At 41.1% G+C, this 21869-nt stretch overlaps 1 protein-coding gene across 5 annotated transcripts in view; it reads right to left on the reverse strand.

Annotated features, from left to right (window-relative positions):
- LOC110973031 (uncharacterized) overlaps positions 1 to 21869 on the reverse strand; it is a 39245-nt gene that overhangs the window by 7401 nt on the left and 9975 nt on the right. For 2 of the 5 annotated variants that reach the window (XM_022223434.2, XM_022223433.2), the window contains exons 2-4: positions 12858 to 12999; positions 765 to 945; positions 193 to 402 (exon numbers count right to left, since the gene is read on the reverse strand). In XM_022223434.2, the coding sequence (XP_022079126.2) occupies positions 193 to 402; positions 765 to 945; positions 12858 to 12999 (533 nt within the window). Of the gene's footprint in view, positions 1 to 192; positions 403 to 764; positions 946 to 12857; positions 13000 to 14659; positions 15818 to 19626; positions 19912 to 21869 lie in introns of those variants that run through there. The other 3 variants (XM_087134484.1, XM_022223435.2, XM_022223436.2) reach the window with 3 other exon arrangements.

Genomic DNA, 21869 nt, shown 5'->3' on the forward strand with positions numbered 1-21869 from the left:
TGGGCAATGCCAACATTTTCAGCATTGCTTCTTATTTCATCCAGGAGTCACCATTTACTTCCTGAACCCTGTTGACTGTTAATTAAATTTAATTAATGACAACTACTTTGCATTACTGTCATATTTCACTCCATTGAGCACTGTAAAGGTTAAGTTGAGGTTAAGGGTCCAAGTTAGCAGACATGCATATACCTCAATGCTACATTCAGAGGGTGGGGTCTGGTGAACCTCTGCCGTCACTAGGTACTGATTTGGCAGGAGCTCCGTGGATGAATGCTGGTGGGTGCCTGAGTCATGTGACCCGCTGGAGGCTGTGGATTGGTCGAGGGCTCGTTCCACTTTGGGGGAGGAGGAAAGAGAGGAGCACTGGCTGCATCTTGATGACGAGTGTGACGATGAGGTCTACATGTGAGATATAGAAGGTGAGAGTCACTAACTTGGGTCAAACTATAAAACCACCCTGTGGCAAAAATCAAAACTTTTCTGGAGAAAAATTCTAGCATGTCACGACAAGCTGCATTTTGAAGTGTTTTTCTCTACAACTTTCTAAGGAGTACCTCCAAAAAAGTATTTTGAGACACTTCCATCCAGTTTACCAATCAACAAAATGAAACATTGGCACAATGTTGCTAACATATTGCTGCTGAAAATGCTGGAAAGATACTGAAGGGCTGTAGTACATGTATGCGCCGGAGCGGGGCACACCCACAGATCATTACTTCCTTTCATTCTGTGACTAAAATAAGGACAAGGAATCCACCTACGTGCACCTTGTGGCTCGAATTGTGACAGAGAGACAAAGAGGAGGAGAAGCCGTAGGATCTGAACGAGGGAGGCGTTGGGCTGGTGGAGCGACTGGTTCTGTTGCTTGCACTGCCGGACAGCTGGCGGTTCCGTCTTAGCCTCAGGAGCTCTTTGTGTTGAAGTTCAAGTGTGTGTTCCAATCTGGATTTACATGTATAACCAAAAAGTTATTGCGTAGAGTAACAATCAGGACACGTGTATACACATGTACTTAAATGCAATCTCAAGATACTGGTAATAACAGTTATACTGGTAATAATGGCTGAACCATGATTAGTGTTAGGTTGCCTGGATAATGTACATTGTACACGCTCCAAGGTGCCAGGTGCAGTTCACTTCAAGTCTTCAACTTTTCTTATTTTTGAACGTCTTATTCATTTCACTGGGTGTGTGTTTTGTAAATGCTATAATTATGGTATAAGAAACCTTAACACAATGCATACTGCAATGCAGGTTTATCTTCCCCCAGTTTTCCTCCAGGAAAGATTTATGCACTGTTTCCAACATAATAGAAGGGTTTCGAAGTACAGCCTATTTCCTTGAGACATATCAGGCAGGACAATGTCGGCAATGTTGTCCCATCCTGCTGTGGGGGACGAACAAGCTTCCCTTTTGACAATCCATTATCATCGAGCAGGATTATCCTGATGGCACACAGACCACTCAGGGGTGTCAAACAAGAACCCTAAACGGAATCGGTGAAGCGTGACCAGCCAGACAAATACAGCTCAACAGTGCCACTGTCTCAAATTAGCATGTAACTGGACTTAGCAGTTCATATTGAGGTACACAAAAGCAGTTTTGTGTTCGGTTTATGTTCTTCTGTACATGAACGTGATTTGAAAACTTTTTAAGATTTCATTCCCTTAAACTCCCTTTAGCTCCCCCCCCAAGATATTTCAAAGCATTAGGTATTGTACCATGTTCCGGTATTTAACGGGAAAGTCCTCATGAAGCAAAGAAATTTCAAGATGCACTAAACCCAAATGTAGTACACTAACAAATAAAAACACAACTGTGTGTACAGTTTCTAATGCTTTCAGTGGAAGAACCCTTAGTCATGTATAAAGCAACTTTTGTCAACATATGGCCAGCTTTCTAAAACAATATTCCAATATCCCGGTTCCCCCTCTTTTTAAGAGAGAAGTTCGGAAAAGCGAGTATGGTATGGGCTTCTTTTACTGGTACAATTCACTTTCACTTGTGCATGGCAAAGTATCGAGAATCCCCAGAACTTGGCCTGTGTCGTCAAAAGCCCCTCATCAATGTGTTGCTGGGATACAGGGTAAACAATGATTAGACAGGATTCCGAACCAGGCAGGGCCATTTGTTCCTGTCCTGAGCCCTAGAGCATCGGCCCCAATGCGCAACCAATGCACCTTTGTGCCGTCAGCAGGTCATAATTATTTCCAGCTTCAATCCTTTGCAAAATAGCCTCCCGTAATGTGACCCATTGCGCGCCCCAACACCTTCAGGCTTTTTTTTACTTGCCACCTCTCTACAAATAAAAAAAAAAAAAATCTGCTCACAACTTTCAGAATTGTGACTAAAGGATGCCAGACAAATTGACATGTACCGCTACAGCAGCTGGTACATTGTAGACGGAGGAGGGGGCTTACACAATCAGAGGTACAGTGTAGATTGAATCTACAAATGGGGAAAGGTACCGGTATAATGGTAAAATTAGCAGGATCTGTTGCCAATAAAATGATGGTGCATGTACATTTGTACAACCCACATGACGGACAAATACAAAAACACCTGTAACAAGTAATACTGGTGCTTTTCTCATCCCTACACTGTCCTGGTAAATATGGGGGTGTGTTGCATGCTCATTTTTACCCACTATTTCACCCACCCTTCTCTCTCCCCCATGGGGGTTTAATTCCTCATGTTCCACTGCTTGGCTTGCAAAAAAAAAGAAAAGAAAACAAGAAATAAAAAAGAGTTTCAACAAACCCCCGGTTGCTACCGGTACAAGTACATTTATATTTTCATGTTACTGGAATGGAAAATTGTAGACAACGTCTGCTTGAGATGACGGACTTGTACAACATGCGCAGATGTTCCCACATACTAGTACTACTTCAGGTCAACTCCTGGTACTCTGTACACTGATGACAATGGATTCTGTGTTAGTTAGTTAGTTAAACTAACCCTAACAGTCCCAAATCCTCCAATTTCAATATGATTTTACATACCCCCTAGGGGGTTAGGGCTAATGTACAATTTTCAAAAATGGAAAAAGAGACAATGTAGGTAAACTCCCTGCATGCAATGAATATCAACCCAACATCACTCCCAGAGCATTTTTTGGCTTGAATCCTTCCCGAATCCTTAAAAAATCACCACTACCCGTTTGTAATAGAAGAAACCAATAATGCGTCCTTTGTACTATCGATGAGCATCAAGTTCCATGTTACATGTAAGGAGCCCAGGTTGCACCTTCCTTCATCCTCCAAAATCTTTTAGAACTTCTATATGGATTTCAAAGGACCCTGAATTCCCGGTGGGTTGGGGCTAACTTGCAATAGCAGTGTACACAAGGAAGTGGTAATGTACATGTTGGAACTCTCATTTCAAGAGTAGTTTCTGTGCCCTCGGATTATTGGAGTCTAGAACACACACACCGGTAGGTACATGTACATGCATGTCAGAAGGAAGTTCCAGGAACCATTCTGTATACACACTCTGTACATGTACATGTATGTGTTTACTAAGTTCTCATGCTGGGAAAAACTTTGCGCTTCCCAATCTGAAGTGCACTGTAAATCCAAGATTTAAAAGAACTTACACCTTGTGTCCTTTTCCTTAATTGCACTTCATGACATCTCCTTTCGTTCACGCACAAGACCCCAAACTACATGTATATGTAGTACACATACATTGTACATGCACGTGTACATCCTTCAGTTGATGTGTACTACCATGACCAACTGTTGGACTATACAGTAGTTTATGGTAACTGAGCACCCGTCTGCATGTCTAAGGATAATCAACTCAGAGAGAATAACAAAATCTTAAACTAGTGAAACTTGAGCTGAAATGTAATTCTAGATAACGTATTATATACATGCAATGTTGCTATGGAATATGTTTTCTAATTATTTTTTTTCTGTAAATACATCAATGGGGCATTTCTGTATCATTGATCACAGCAGATAGAGAGCGCAATCTCGATGGTGTTGTGGGTAAAAGTAATAATGTATTTGGTTCCCAACAAGTATAAATTTGAACTTTCACTTGAGATTTGGTATTTGCATAAGATGTTTTTTCCAACTGCCTGCAAGTGACATGTGTACGTGTAGGTTTGGCCCTGTTGTTTACACAACCTAATACCTGTTTCGGCAAGTCATTACCCAAAATAAAAAAAAATTCCAACATTTCTTCCAGCAGAAGTTAAGTCGGCCCTGATTGAGGGATTAAACCTTTGAATCCAAAGAAATCTATCTAATGATCCCACTGCGTACTCAATAGACGATCACAGGCGATTAAAAAAAAAAGGACTTCCACCGCCAAATCACAGTTCCAAAACGTCCAATCAGGCAGAAATAAGAACTTTGCCTTTGCTTGAGATACACAGTTTCGTACATGCACAGGGCATAGCCTGGCCATCGTTTCTGGATTGTTGATGTGACAACAATCCGTGAAACCGATGGTGGAAGGATGTGACAGGTTAGAATTGGCGGGCGGGAGAGTTCAGCGACCGCTGCGAAAACCCTGATGACCGTACCAAGCCATTCTGGCTCTTGTGTTGGGCTGAAGAGCCCTGGCTTTTTGTTTGCTAACCAGCTTCCATCCCCAGCAAGCTCGCTGGAATGCAGTCTCGTCTTTTGTTGACAACCCCTTGACAAAAGGCCCCAACCGGGCAACTCCGCTTACACAAATTTTCAGCTGTAATTGCAAGTGGGGGGAAGGGAAGAGCTCAATGGCCTGCCCATCTCAAAAGGGGTGATGCTCTGAAACTTCTGGAAAAAAAAAAGAAGGAGAAAGGTCGGTGGAAATAAAAGGACAGAGAGGTTTAAAAATGGAGATCTGGGTGCTGTGATTCAACGCCAGGGCTGACAATGGGATGAGATTGGGGGCTTCATCCTTCACTGGGTCTTATTCTCCCTGTTAGGCCTTTTCTTTTGGCATTTGTTTGCAAGCTGCCGGGCTGGATTGTGACGGCTTTGTGATTCCAAGCTGCCTTGGTTTTTGGGGAGCCCCGCTGGCTATACACTGACTACTGCTCCACCCGGCAAATCCTGTCAATGCTCTCGACCCCCACAAACTTGCTTGGAGGACTGGGCTGTCGGCTTGCCTCCAAACAAACACACCAGGGCATGAGTGGGCAATTAATGCATTTCTGCATCGCACATATATATTAAAAATGCCATATTGTTTTGTGGTTCAGGAAACTTTAAAAACACGGAGAGTGCAAAATACAGAGCAGAAAAATTGATAACTCTACTCTACATGTGTACATACATCCACAGTTCCATACACACTATAATGTACGTACATGCACATCATGTACACGGGTAAACTTACAGGAAAAACTTAACAAGATCCTTCAAGTCTACCGCAAAATTTAAGGGAAATTCTAATACTATTTGTGGTATCTGGCAGTGCCAGAAAATTCAAAGGCACAAATTCTTAAAATGTTGGACATTGCAGTGAAGAAAATGTTTGAGCTTGAACCAAAAATTCACGCAGAAAATGAGTCACTGCATACTTTACCTGTGCATGAACTTATGTACTAGTACATGTACATGAACTAGTACATGTACTAGTACCGGTACATGTATAATTGAATGTACCGGCATGTTTAATGAATGCAGCATTTATACTGTACCTAGATGTACCGGTATCATGAAGTTTCTTGTACAGTACATGTATCTACATGTACTGTACCGAAGTGTGATGCTATTTTGAACCAGGAAGTTTAGTTCAAACTGGTTCTCTCCCTAATAATGCCTTTTACACATATACATGTAAGTGTGAGTATGATGTATTCACTTCAGTACTCTATAAGAACATGTTGGTAAGGTTATTTGTGATGGGAAAGAAGTCTAATATCAGGGTGGGCCACTTTGCCCAAGCAGGTCAACCTCTTTCAAATAATTATCTGTGAGGAACTTTTTTTTATTAAAGGCAATCAGAGAGATACGGTACATACTTGGCTTATTAACAGCCAACATCTGGGAATCGATTAACGGGACTCAATCATTCCATTTCAACAGGACCTTCTTGAAGATGCTCATTAGTGGCTGCTACTTGTTGAAAGTGGGTGTGCGGTAAATTGTGTGATTGAATGACTGCAACCTGGTAAATAGGCTGATTGAATGATTGCCCCGTCGTCTGGTTTATATCAGAGACTAGCAAAGGTAGGCAGTGACAAGAGGGATGTTACTGTGAGTTGCTGATACCGTACCTTCGCTTTGGTAAAAACACCCCCACCTCACCACCTTTTAACGAGCTACGGTATAACTTAAGCCCATAACCGCATGATGGCCAACATACATGTACAAAAAGAATCATGCAGCCAGTGTATGGGTATTTTCAGTCTGTGTTGGAATTGGAAACACAGTTTGTGTACAGTACATCATGGCTACTTGCCCCAAGTTGAAGTACACCATAAAAGGCAAAAGAAAGACAGATGGTAGTAAGTTTTCCAATCGGGTTCTTGCATGCATTCTGCATGTACGCAAAGACCATACATTAAGGAATAAATTCATTAAGCGTACTCAGCGTGCTCTGCATCAAACGTGCCATTGATCTCCATGATAAACATGCGCTTATGCGGTGAGTATAAAAAGATATGGGTGCCCTCTTTTGTTGTGCTCAAAGCGCATTGTAATCCTAAACACAGAACCTACAAGTACCCCCATAACAAGTCTGACAGACATTAACATAAAATACTGGTATCTACATGTACAATGTACACATAGCGCTACAGTACATGTACATATACGTATACACCAGCTACATGTACATCAATGGTCAAGAGTCTGCTCAGATCAACGAAAAAGCTTACAGAAATGGCACGCTATCAGGTGTTATCAAATTCCGTAGGGTGTATACTGATGAAATTTATGCATGGCATAAGCATGTACAATGTACACATAGTGCTACAGTACATGTACATATACGTATACACCAGCTACATGTACATCAATGGTCAAGAGTCTGCTCAGATCAACGAAAAAGCTTACAGAAATGGTACGCTATCAGGTGTTATCAAATTCCGTAGGGTGTATACTGATGAAATTTATGCATGGCATAAGCTTGACAACAGTGTATCAATACATGCGATAGTAGTTTACAAAATTTCTCACACCAACTTGGAAACTGTTGGAACAAGCCACAATCCATCTCCAAGTATGTAAATTTTTAAGTCAACATTCAGAAGTACAGTTTACACGTATGTCATCAAAGTGAAAGAGAAGTAATTTGGTTCCTTGGCCCCCTCTAGGAAGACTGGCCCTACTCGGAAAAAGTTCACATCTCAGGGGTCCATTTTTTTCTCCCCCCAACCAAAAGAAGATAAGACGTGCCGCAACACACACAGCCTAGGATCATCCAGCATCCCGCTGTAAAAACACCTCCCAGGAATGTTTGCAGAGTAGCGGAAGCAAGCATCTCCTCTCTGCAGAGAGGAAAAAGGGTCGATGAAAAGGGACGTATTCCTCTTCCAAATCACCCCGGTCTGTTGTTGACAATTCCTCCACCCCCCACCCTCCTTCGTCGGTGGTAACAGTTCTCTGTTTTGCTGGGGGACCCCGCAGGTGAACCCCAGAGATGCTGAATGGGAGGGCCATCGTTGGATCCCACTGGCAAACTTGCAGTGTACCGCCGCTTCCCATTGTCTGCCCGACAGTATCTTGAGCCGACTTATTAACCCTAACAACAGCACACCATTAAGACCTCATTAAGGTTCTTAATGGCATGACTAGGACTATTTCAGAACTATTAACACCAGCGTGCTCCAACCAATGAAGTACTAAGTACTTGCAAGATTTGCCCACTTCTTCAAGCTGGCCATGGTTCTAATTGCTTGGCTTGCATGAATACATCAACTGTACATGTGCATGTACAAGTATATACATGTATGGTACTGTATATTGTACATGGTCCGTGAATGCTAACCTGTATATATTCTGCATCGGGAACAAAATTTCTGTGGCTCATCTTGAAATTAACCCGAAACCCTTCTTGCCTTCATGGCCCGACATCTTCCCAAATCTTCCAAAATCTACCCCTTTGCCAGAATCTAGAGACGTACATGTATTTGTACAGTTCCATTGTACATGTACCGGTACAAGTTTTAAGGGGCTCCGAACTTCCCTTACATGTACATGTACATGTACTATGTAGTGCTGTACATGTACGGTTAGAGTAAGGAATGTGCCGGTACATACAGTAGCTTGTGACTAGGCCACAGTACGAGTACATCTTCCTGAAAAATTATCGAAGTACATTTATTTCTGCAACACAGGTTACCAGTCCAAAGCTGACAGATTGACAGGATGAAATCAAGCAGCATGCATACACCCCCCAGCACTGTTAACATGTTACCATACCATACCAGTACATGTACATAGTCAAAGTCAAGTTTTCACCCTTAATGGGTCGATGCAAGGCAGCTATTTCACTCAAACTGTTGAGAATGTACATGTACATAACTTAGTGTTTCAATTAACCCTATTTTTAATTATTGCTTTGCTGACTACCAATATATATTAGGCCTCTTTGGATTTGATGCTTTTGCAAATTGCCTAATTGATGAGAAAAAACTGTGATACCATCCAAGGCTGGATTTTAAAATTTTGCTGCAATACATTTGTTTTCTTTGGTGATTTATTATTGCTAAATACATGTACACGTACATGGTACATGTAACTCTAGGATTGTTCACAGATATATTTTCAATCAGCAAACTGAGAAAGTTTCTGCATCAACAGCACTTTCAGCTGTACAGGAAAGCTTTGACAATTCCAAACATCTGAAAGAGTGCACTTTTTCAATACTTTTAACAACAAAGAATTTCAACTTTTATACAATGAATAAGAATATTTGCATGACGGGTGTCCAAGACAAACTCATTGCTTGGACCTTTACCTGTCACTAATGGGTTGATGTACATGTACATGTGCATACGTACACATTTACGTATATGTACTGTGCATGGGCATCCATGTACATGTACTGGTACATGTACATGCACATTTGGTGGTGCATGTGCATCAAGTCCACTTGAAAAGAAACTTTCTATTCTGTGGGGGCAAGTGGAACACAAAATTTATACTGTAGTGCATCTGTGTCCAACTCCATACAGATACCGTACATGTATTGTACATGTACATGTATGTTCAAAGTGTATTATTCCATTTTTCCACTTCTGGTTATAGGATAAGTACCAGTACAGGTCGGTACATGTACGTGAATGGTACATCCCACTTTGATTTTTGGGCAAACAACGAGATGCTGTTTTGTGTACATATGCCATCATGTACATTGCACTCAGGCCAAATAAGATCGATTATGCCCGTTAATTCATGTGACCTACTGTACAAACATAACATCTTCCCATACCACATGTGTTATAAGCATTGTTCACAAAAAATAAAGCCTTTTTTTTTGGTATAGCACTCAGCACATCAGTAATCTGAGTATCAACCGTAAGCTTTTTTTTGTGGTCAGTAACACTTATGACACACTTTGCTACATGCACACAGAGGAGGCTACATGTTGATGTTTGCTACCTGCTATACATGCAGGTCATGTGACTTTGCAGACACAACTGGTCTCCCTGTATTAGATTTACTGTACATGTAAGTTCAGGAACTTCAGCGATTGCTCCCACATTCCATCAGTCTTTCACATTTCAATCTCACAGTCACATTCCAAATCTGCTCAAGAATTCCGGACACACAAACCCCGCTGACACAGACAAGGAAATGTGGTCACCTTGCCCGGGTATTTGTGTGGCCGGATTTCAAAATCTGTCTCTTCCTTCCTTATTATCACTGCAAATCTGCTCTGGTATTTTTGAAGAAAGGGATCATTTTTTTTCCCCGGCCACTGAAATTCTACAACAAAAGAAGTGTCTTCCCTGTGTCGTCTCCCCCTCCAAACAAGGATGAAAATAAGTTTGGACAATTCTGCATTAGGATTTATACACATACAAATATTGGTACCGGCGTGTCCATGTACTGGTTTCAATACGTGCATGCATGTGTTTTCTGCATATGTACAAATATTCTTTGTTAAACAAGTGTTTTTTATTAGTCTGTACCATGTTTTAACTTGTGCCACAGATAGGTACATGTAGATATACTGTAAAGTGCTTGTACATGCAACTACTCATAATGTACATGTACATGTACCGTAACTAAGATCTTAAGCCAATGCTTTACACCAATGAGAAAATTGAGTAAGTGATATCCATAGGTCAAAACACTGAACATGTGAGTCGGTAAGCAGTTATGGAAATACAATATACTATGCATGTACTTTTTTCTCAGCAGGGAGCAGGGAACAGGGAACTCTGTTTTGGACACCGTCCTTTGAAACCTTTGGGTTTTCTACAACCAGACAATGGACAATTCAAAAGATACTGGCACATGTATGAATCTGGTTCACTGAGTTATGAGATTGCACATAAACATAACAATTTGAATTGTGTACGTGTATGTTATTCCTTCAGTCACCCATTCCAAAACCCATGGGAAAATGTGTCAAGATTTTGCAGATTAATGAGCCAACCCACAGACTACTGTATCACATTTGACATACTGGTATTTCTGGACAGAAATACTTAGTGCCAGCCTCATAATGGTTTGATCCCTCCAATACATACAAACCTCCTATTCATTCGTCCTGAGAGAGCGTGGTATTGAGAAGAGCTTGGAGATGCCTACTTAAAATCTGAGAGGTTTAAATGCATCATTTCTACATCACATGGCATAGTGTCCTCATTGACAACCCCATCCCGACAGCACTTAATCTGACCACACAAAGTATTCTCTGAGTGCACTTTATGAGGATTCTGTCTCTACTTTGTGAGTATTTTGTGAGTGTAAAAATAAGTCCCTCACCGACCCATCACAATTCTTAAAATAGCTGGACTCCAGGCTGGTCAGAGCCCCACAGGGCACTAGTGCTACCTATAGGCCATACCAACTCAATGGCATCCTGAGAACAATTACCAGAAGAAGGATAGAATATCAGATGAAAGTCTCGTCAACCAGGTCAGAGTTTTTCGTTCTGTCTAAAAATCCTGTCCCCAGTGACGTCTGCTGCAGACCAGCTCAGGATAAGCCCTTACTTTCTCAAGGGGTGGACAAAACTCCTACACAATCATCCCAGACAGCCAGTGTGGGTTTAAAATTCTCGAGACAGTTCTAGGACACCAAATACACATAAAGCCAGAGCCTCTTTGAACAACTTGGGGCAGTATTTTGTATTCGTGTAAAGCCCACACTGTCGCCACAACAAGGCACTGAATCACAACATGGGCAAGGAACACATGAACATGAACAAATACAAATCTTCATGTACATTGGACAGAAGCACAAGATGCACACACCTGCTCTTCATACTTTGCAGGTGCATGTACCCAAAGATACGGTACATGTACATGTACATGAACATCCTTCTTTCAGATTGCAAAAACTGCTGCCAACTTAATATTTCCTCACTGAGGCCATTCTTCAGGTGTCAAAATTATCCTGACAGTGGGAGATGGTTAGTGTTTGGGGAAGAATGGAGATGGAACCTGTCTAAAACTCCGACGTGTCAAAGTTTAAGGCACAAATTGACAGTTCTAAAGACTTGCTCATCATTCAACGAGTGTAGTTTAAAAAAACCTGTTTTTTAATCTAAAATCCCTGCACCCTTGTGATGTTGTAGAGTTTCTACAGCTGTCAAGATGGCCCTCAGTGATTATAACAGTGACAACCAGACAAAAAAGACGTAAAATTAATGAGTGGTTTGCTCCACTACCTATTGACACATCCCAGCGGGATTTTTTATGGTTTCCAGCCCTATTTTTCACACGTGTGACACTAAGCCCTGTCTTTGGAACTTCTGTTGCGGGACCCCAAATTTCCTTTGACAGGGATGCACATTGTGGGCGGAGTTGGCACCCCCTTTTAATTGCCCCGACACCACCGACAGGCAACTTACGGTAAGATTAGATACCAACATCTCTCTCCTTGGAGGCGGGTTTATAAAGCTGTCTCTGCATTAATCAAAATTGGACAAAGGGATCCTGTCTCTAACAGACAGGTTCTACACATTTTATCCAGTTGACAAGAACTCCACAGGACGTGCACTGTACTCACATGGACAACTTCACTGCAGCACCTCCCCCTAATCCATGCACTTATTGGATGCTGTCCATTACATACATGTATCCCTACGCACTGCAGGTACGAGTACATACGGTACCAGTATGTAAAGGTACTTGTAACTTGCATCCATTAAATTTCATGCGTACCTTTTAAACTTCGGCACACATGAAAATGTGCAAATTTAGCTTGACCACAAGGTGAAGTGTAACATGCCAGTGAACACTGTATGAATTGAAAACTGTACAGATTATCGTCATATCCAACAAGACGGATGATTACAGAACAGTACAGTCTTGACTAACTCTTCACATGTTTCCTGTACATGAAAAATACACGTAACGTGTGTAAATAAGCCTTTTGCGAGAGACCTTTGAATAAAATCTAGTACTCTGAATTCTTTAAATTCACGGGAACATAACAATTTGAATTCTCCATACTAAAAACACTGTTGCTACACTGTTCTCAATGGAAAAAAGGGCACAAAGGAACCAGTCCATTCCAGAGATGGTGGTCGCTATGCAAAAGCTTGCCCCGAGTCACGAGGTATAGCAACAGCGTCTTTAGTCTGGGGAATTAAAATTTTTACATTCGTGTGCAATCAATTTATGAGTATCTCATCATGAGTCTTCTCTTCCTTAGTCAATGAATCATAGAAATGCACAGTAATTAATGCAAGGAAAATGAAAAAAAGAAAACTATTTATGTGGGACGTACTTCTTCTTTGCTCTGAGTATACTGGCCACATCAGCGCAGAGCGACACAACCCCTTTCCGGCTGCTGTTGACGACCAACGCTACAGCTTTGGCGGCCACGTCCTTATCTTCCACCAGATTCTGAAGCCCTAGGCTGCTGCTCCCTGCAACGACGACAAATTTGGGTCATTTTCAGATGGCAAGGGGAGAGGAAAATACTTTCACTTTAACATTTATAACAGGTACATGTACATTCTTGAATGACTGTGATGTTTTCCCCCTACTTTGTCTGATTTCAGCACTGAGGTCCACGGCTATTCCGCTGCAAAAAACAAGGCACTAACAAAACCCAAACATCTCATGCACCCATAGGTACACTAAAAGCATTTCTCCAGATTCCCATGGCAAAAAAATAAAGGTCCGTGTTATTAACCTATGCTACATAAGTGCACACAGACCTTCAAGTGCAAATTGCATGCCTGTGTATGCTTTCTACAGTACTGGGGGTACATGTACAAAATGTAGAAAAGTGGTAGCAAATTCCATGTTTTTCAAACAAAGACTGTTGGAATGGTGGGGGCTACATGTAGGTGAACATCATTAACAGTGAGGACTGATTTGGTATTCAACTGAAACACTCCTTGTCAACACTTCACTTTATTGTTCTTTACACAACACATAAGGGTAAATGTAGTTACTGACAAGTAACTGTCAGTTCAAATTTGAGACACTGAGGCAAGTATGTACTACAAAAATGTGAATCACTCATACACATTTTAAGTTCAACAAGTGACTGAGGAGCTTTCCATGGGCCGGGAGTTTTGTGCAGATGCATGGAAGAATTAACAATTTAGAGGAGCCGAGTTGGTGTAGTGGTCTTTTCCCCACCTTACCCCTGCGGTCCGAGTTCGACTCCCGGCTCGGTCCACATGTGGCTTGGGTTTTCAGTCCCTACCTGATTCCGTGGGTTTTATACCAGAATATTCCTCTGGGGTTTTCCTCCCACCTCTAAAACAGTAACTGCTTCTCATTGTTTCTTCTGAACAGGTTTCTTCAGGTTTGTGAGCTACACATACAGTGCCTAAGGCACTTTTGAGGAATCCTTACTATCATTACCAGAAAAATTAACAATAATGACTGTAAATGAACCTTAACAAGCACCCGTGGTAACTTTTTTACAATATTTAATCCAACATGAACATGGCTGTAGAATGAATTGGCCCTTAAGAGAATGCAATGGTATGTGCGACTAGTACTTTCAGCAGTGCTTCGAAAAATTGCAATAAAATAAAACTTTCTTGTGTCAAAGAATTCAAGAAAAACAGGAATCAAAATGTTAGTGCCAACCAAAACGGCTACAAGTTACCAGTACCAGACAGACACATGACAGAAAATTTCGGGGCCATAACGTACCAGTGCATACTGGCTTTGAATAAAAAGCTAACAATATGCACATTGTTACAAATCAAACACACGGGCATAAGCCATTAATACCACAGAAACAATTTAAACAATTCACTTGATGAAAAGTAAACGCATGTATGTTCCACAGCTTACTTCGCGTTCTTTGACTTGGATTCCTTTTTCATACACAGTGCCACATTAAGGAGCTACGAGTTTGTATAATGTCGATGTTCCAACTTCTACAAGTATTTTAAACACAAGTACATCATTCTACTCGTGTACACGAGTGCAAACATGTACACAACATGCATGTATTTCCTTGCGATAAGATGTAGGTAAAACATGCATTTTCTCATTACCCAACATAGCACTCTGTTCAAGGTTTAAAATATTAACCCACATGTACCCGTAAGTACTTGCCTTCACTCTGCAGATGATAGAAATCCAGTTTTAAATCTGAGGGCAGAGAGGGCATCCCAGGAATAGACTTGGACAAATCTGATGAGGACATTCTAACGTCTGTGAACCAATGTCCTGTGACTCCAAGAAGTTCTTAACAGATGTACACTTCACATGAATACTGCGCACCTCACCGGTTAAAAAAAAGACACTTTTACAGTTACTCCAGTGTTCCTTTAACCAAGTGCAGCTTCATAGTACTGTTGAGATACTGTATGTACATGTACATGCACTGCACATACATCTCCATGGAGAGGTGACTTGCCAATCTAGAGACGACTTGCCAATCGTGTGTGAAGAAGACTTAGATGTGTGATTAGAAATGTAGACTTTGCATGGTATTCCAGACGTAGTTCTCTGGGCAGGAACTGTTGATGCATCAGTGCAAGCCTCCTCTATTTTTTGCACTGTGACCCACCCAATTTTTGAGACGTTACAAGTCATGCGAGTGCCTTATGACTCACAAGGCTGCCCATGCCGTAGCCAATTATTATGGTTTCTTACACCGAAATGTCACGGATGGCCGATAATTTTTGAGCAAGGACTGTTTTGACTCTTGGTTCTGCAGGGTTCATCCTAATGAAGCATGTAATAGTGACAAACAGGTTGTCAGTTCAACAACTTCTGGCACCAGTCTGGAATGTCTTCATCAGTGATCTGTACAGTGTACACGTACCAGCACCATAAAAATGCAATATGACAGACATATTGCTAACTGTAACCAAATCTGGTAAGTAGTTCCAAGTAGCTTGCACAAGTACCAGTATGAATCCAGGTGAAGAGTTCTGCAGATGGACATGTACAAAGTCACGCTACTGGTACACTGTCCATGTATCACAGATATCCAGTCCTTCTTCCTAAGTCCAATCAAGGATTTATGCCCACAGGTGATTAGCATTACAATCACTTCATCTCTATGACTGACCACTAGAAAGTGAATCCGTGTACAGGCCCAACGAAGAGTGACAACAAATGCAAAGTTGGGCACATTGTCGTGCTAACCAGCTACCGGTAAGACCACGGAGGATATACTTCAGGGCACGGCAAGCCTCCAGATCGCAATAGCTGCGTAGGAGGGATGCATAGATATCTCTGCCCTATTCAAATGGAGCTCAACTGCCCAGGGCAACATGTACTAAAGTACTAGCTCCGCATAAAGTGGCTTGGCAATTTGGCCAGTGGTTGGTTGGCAGATACAATGGCGAGTAGAGCTTGGCATCACAATACTGTTGTAGTATCATCAATGGTGGGGGGGGGAGAACAGGGAAAGCAGACAGACAATAGCCATCGTGACTCAAAGCTGGCTTAGTATTTAGACTTGTCATTCTGGGCAGTGAACAGGACGGGATAAGCACTAGGATGAAAAAGTTTTGTCTAGAAACAATCCATGAAAATGTACTCGGGTTTTTGTAACCCTTGGGGCCAGAATGAGAACAAAACAAATACAGAGCAGGGAAAGGTAAAAAGTGTGAAAAGTTTCTGCCCCAAAACCTCTGAACTGTACGAGTCTGTGTCACAAATGCAATTGGAAACCTATACTTGTACGTGCTTTTTTGGTGGTGGCAAGCTCCTTTTTGCTCTTGCCTTCACTGTTTCTAATTCTTTCCCTGAGTTCAGTCCTATTGTGAACTTCACCGTCGATCTTTCAAACGATTCTCCTAGAATCTTTCCAGTGATTAGAGCCTGCTGTCACTTCCCAATCTCAAAAAAGTGGGGGAAAAATAAAGTACACAAGTACCCTGGAGAGTGCTTTTCTTTCCAACCATGTGTATCTGAATGCAATTCCAGCTTGTCATTGTCGGGCTTCCCTATTCTGTTCATTTCTGGGCCCTCTTTTCATGTTGCTTTCAGCCCCCCCTCACAAAGCAGCGCACTTCAGCCTCTTGAACCTGGGCTGCACTTCAGACTTGTACAGGAACAAATGCTGTCCGTTTTAGGGATTCAACACAGTGCACAGGCAGCATGTGTTTTGAAGCGTTGGGAGCAATCTGTTACAACCGAGGGTGCTCTGAAGTTCACCACTTGCATGTGCCATGTGCATAGATGAAAGAGGGCGCTTTTTCATGATGGCCACGTGGTGAGGTACCGGTACATGTAGTGAGAGGGACATTTGAAACATTTGGCAGGATCACAAGTACATGTACATAACAGAAGTATGAGGAAATCCACAGAATATTCACAGTTTGAAACCACAAGCAGGAAAAGAGTGGGGCAGACAGGGCAAGCCTACAGTTGGGTCATAAGTTTACATACATGTACACTGCGTAGAAAAACAATTTTCCTCACTTTTTTTGCTGTTTGAAATAGTTTTGCCAACTTTTTCTTTAGGAGGTCAGACAAATTGTTCACAGTGTGTACTTTGATTGAAAATACTCAGAAACATTTATTATGGTTTAAAATATTAATATTTTTGAAAAATCTTGAGTGAAAATTTTCATTTTATTGTTCAAAAACTCCTCAGAAAGTGGTCCACTGTGACTATGAGATCTGCAAAACATATAGAATGTGGCACTAAATATTAGGGTTGGAGTATGTAAAATTTTGATTATTTTTTAAAATTATGAATCATATATACTTGTACATACATACGTCTCTGGGTGTTTTTATTTGATACATACACCATGTACATTATGTAGAGATCCATCTTGTTTGTCCTCATGAAAAGAAAAGTTGGTGGGAATGAGTAAAGTTGTGAAATTTGAGGAAAACTACTTTTGTTCAACCAAGTGTAAACTTTTGCCCCAACTGAGAGTGAAATTCCTACACCAGCCAACATGTCTTCCGTTTCCCTTCATCGCAATTTTATTGAAGGAGAGGCAAGAATCAACCATTCTCTGAGTGTAGAAGTAGGCTGAATACTGCAATGACTTTCCAAATGGAAATATGTCACTGTTTTGCCAAAGAGCTACTTTCTATTGACAGGGTTGGGTTCTCCCTGTTGGCAGGGCAGACGTACCCCCATACTGCGATTTGGGTACTAGCGTAGTAACTATCATTCAGTTATCCTTATTCATTTATCCTTATCCTTCCATTTCTTAAATTTATTTTTCACGTTAACTTGTACTGCGCCGTTGATCATTTTTATGGAAACGGCGCATTATAATTTTTCAATTATTGTTTTTAAAAGTGCTGGGTATACCAGTACATATAAATACTTTGGTATGCAATATGACTGATGAAAAGTTGTGATGGAGTTATTACAAAGTTGCCATTTCACTCAAAGATGCACAATTCAAGCTTCCAGCATTATCTGTGGGCAGGAATAATTTGTTTGCCAGGACCAATTCAGTTTTGATACCTCTATTATATCTATGACGTTCTCGCCTAAAGGGGGGATTTGTTTCGAATCTACAAACAGACAAAACCAGGTGCCAAAACTGGGATGAAATGTCTCCTGGGAAAGCAGGTACTGACTCATGACATGCCCGATCTTTACCCACTCTCCAATAAAAAAAAGGCGACCACAGTGTCCCTTCAACTCCTTTGATCACCACCAAAGAAAACCCTTCCTTATTTGACTTCCTCAAAGGGAGCTCAAAGTAAGAAAACCAGCTGGATTAACACCCTCACAATGTCCGTTGCCCCAAACTCCAACCTGCTCAAATGCCACAACACTGCTGAAGACTCGCTCTCCACCCAAAACAAACCCTCTGCTTGCAAAACCCTGGGGTATTTTCTACTTTCGTCTAACTTTCTCCTCACTTTCTTTTTTGTCCTTTTATTTTCAGCGCAGGGCAGTGCCAGGGAGAGGACAATGTGAAGACTTTTTTCTTCATCTTCTGTGCAGCCGTGCTTTTCAGGATTAAAGCTTATGGCCCTGTAGAAAGCACTGTATCAAGAAGTTTTGGAGGTAAGACATGAAAGAAGAAAGACAAGAAACAGGGGACAACAGCAGAACAGTTCTGAGGCTATGAAGGCCCAATCTTCCCCACTATTGTTTGTGTGTCTAATGCTAGGAAGAAGCAACATCCAACATGGGTGCTCATTCAAAGCCTGGTTTTTGTGGGCTAATTGTGAGTAGATTCTCTGAGTAACTGCAGATCATCAGTTCTCTAATTCTGGAGGTAGACTGGGGACAGTTGAAAGACGAATGAAAAATAAGCCTTTTTAAAGTGATTTTGATTTTGTTGAAATGAAAATACCGTGCAATTGCAATCTGTGGAAACCTTTCATTGAGTCATGAAGAAAGTGTAAGGTGGATGTTTCTAGATACACAGATTTAAAATCTAAAACCTATTGGATCATAACTTTTTAAATTATTCCCCAAAAGGGGGAACCAGTTCTGGAAATAATGATTATTCCTAGTTTATTTTTAATTGTACTCCTCGCCGTCAGTGACAGAATTGCGAATACAATGTACATATACATTTAAAACAGATTCATACAAATTTATTAATTGATTTATTAACAGATTAATTTAAATTCTCACTTTTCATATGAAATAAAAACCAAGATGTGAATATTACACTGTAAGAAGAAGTTCCTATATGAGTGTTGATTCATTCTGGGAAAATAACTTGCTTACAACTTCAAAGATGGCATCTGGAAGGACTAGATGCTAAGCCTGTCAGACTGCCTGCATACATGTACATGTAGCTCCGCAGTGTTTGAATGTATGAGGTTCAGTCACTTGCTCAGACTTGAAATTGAGTCTGTCAGCTTGGTCAGGCGATCAAGCGCAACAGATAATTTGTGACTTTTAGTAGCTATAAAAGTACATGTATATGGGTGGAACACATGTATGCACATTTGTACTGCCTCCAGCAACTGTGCGTAGTGAAGTGCAAAGGACACGTACTTGTACATGTGCCATCTCAAGACGTCCAAAGAATGCCTGGGAAAAAATGGAGCAATGTGTTTAACTCCTACCACCGAGTGACAAAATCCTCACCAAAACAAATTTCAAACACATGTACGGCACATCTTACCTGTGTACATCTTCAGAAAAACCGTCTTTCGAATATTCAGCACTATGATGACGCAGCAAGCAACCAATAAATACATGTAAGTAGGCAACTTGGCCACAACGGGTCGATCACAGAAATCCAACCAAAATGGCGAACAGTCCTCATGCGCATGAATGCTCTGTTCGCTCTCTCCCACTGTCCTCAGTGAACTCACTCAGTAATGAACTGAATTACTCTTGTTCCAGCTCGCACATTGAGAACATAAAAACCCCTGTAGGGCTGTAACCTGTGATAGTAAGCCACACTTGGCAGTGGTGTTTGCATGGATGTACCATTGGAAACTCCCGAAACCAAGGTAGGGCCCGCGGCTATTCCAGACATTGGGGGAAGGTTGGGCCAACATAAATATGACAGACCACTCAGCCAGCCACTCAGCCAAGTGCAGTTTTAAAAAGTATCGAATTACACTTTCGGTTGGTATGCCCTGATCACATGGCAAGCATGGGCGTGCAAAAATGAAGCAGACAACTTTTTTATTATTCATTTTTTCTTTTACACACTTGTATAAAAAGTAAATGTACATTTTACATTAATTACTCCCAAAGTATAAATACAAAACAACTTTGAGCTTTCTCAAAATTGACGTGCAGATGTACATACATGTACATACATATCCACGCATGTAAACCTACATGTAAGCAGTTTTTAAAAACTGTTATTGCGTAACGACTCTGTTAAAAAAAAAAAAAAAACATATTTTGGTTATATATGTATAAGCCTACATGTACCAGTACACCCCTACATGTATGCTCGTGGAGAAAGATTTGCCCAAACCAACTTTTTCCTCTGAGAAATCTGTAATTGATTCATATATTCTTTTCATGTGTATTTTTATGAAGAGACTTGAGTGCTGAACTCAAGGGCTTCTGGCACAGGATCACAAAAGAGACTTTGGAGAAAAGATGTTAAATTCAACAAGTCAAGGTATAAAAACCCCTTCACAGACTTCTAGAAACAGGGTCAACGATAAATCTATAGAGGATCTGGGACTGTAGGAATGTTGTTTTCAATCGTGTACTGAATTGAAATATGTAGCACTACATGTACACCCTCATAAATGCTAACATTTCTAAAAGAGTCTTCAAACTGTCACTCTTGGTATTGTAAATATTCTGTTCAGTATGAGCATTGACCCTCATGTACATGTGTAAAGAAATTGCAAAATTTAATCAAGTCTCATGAAGCAAAATAATCACGAACATACATGTACATGTAACCCAACCAAATCATGTATCATTTGTACATGTACCAGTACATACATGTATATGTCAACATTGAGGAACTGCACATGTGACAACACAGGCCTTAAAGCAGACCTTAATTCCAATATTGAATTCACTACAAACTCTCAACATGTACTCCCACTTATCACAAACCACGCACATGTACTCGTACAATCTCTTTTCAACAGAATGTCACCCTTACACTAGGGCTGTGCTTGTAAACATTTTTCATGGGAACTGGGCACCTGGTTCCAAATGTGGTCGCTGTACACTGTACATGGAAAGTCAGGTTGGTGTAGTGGTTCTTTCCTCGCCTTCCACCCCTGCGGCCCAGGTTCGAATCCCGGCCTGGTCCACGTGTGGATTGGGTTTTCAGTCCCTAAATTGAACCTGATTCTGTGGATTTTACCCAGAATATTCCTCTGGGGTTTTCCTCCCACCTCTAAAACTTTAGGCCTATTACTGCTTCTCATCATCTCCTCTCTACAGGTTTCTTCAGGCCTGTTCCTAGAGCGCCTAGGGCACTTTTGAGGAATCCTTGGTGTCATTACCAGCAAAGATTAATAATAATAATAACACCCGCAGACCAGTGATGTACAGAAAAACTCTTCAGCCAGAGTGCCAGACTTGTAGGTACATGTACCAGTACATGTATATGCATACATGTACATGTATATGTACATGTACATGACACATGTAGTAGAACACTGCCAACACATGATTTCCCAATAGTACTGTATATGATGTATCCAATACATGTAGTTTTACATGTGCATGTCGGAGGCATTCTGCAATTTCACTGATCCCTTACATGTACGTTTATGGGCAACTGATACATACCAGTATAAACCCTACCGGTAACTCCAAAGGCGCTGTTGCTGTAAACTTTCCTAAATTTTTCAAAATCCCTGAGATGTGGGGGAACAAGTGGTACATATTGTACATGTACATTTACGTCTGTACAATGTACATGTACAGTAC

Source organism: Acanthaster planci, linkage group LG03, assembly GCF_054643075.1.
Source record: "Acanthaster planci isolate LZ-2023a linkage group LG03, COTS_SCS, whole genome shotgun sequence".
Lineage (NCBI taxonomy): Eukaryota > Metazoa > Echinodermata > Asteroidea > Valvatida > Acanthasteridae > Acanthaster > Acanthaster planci.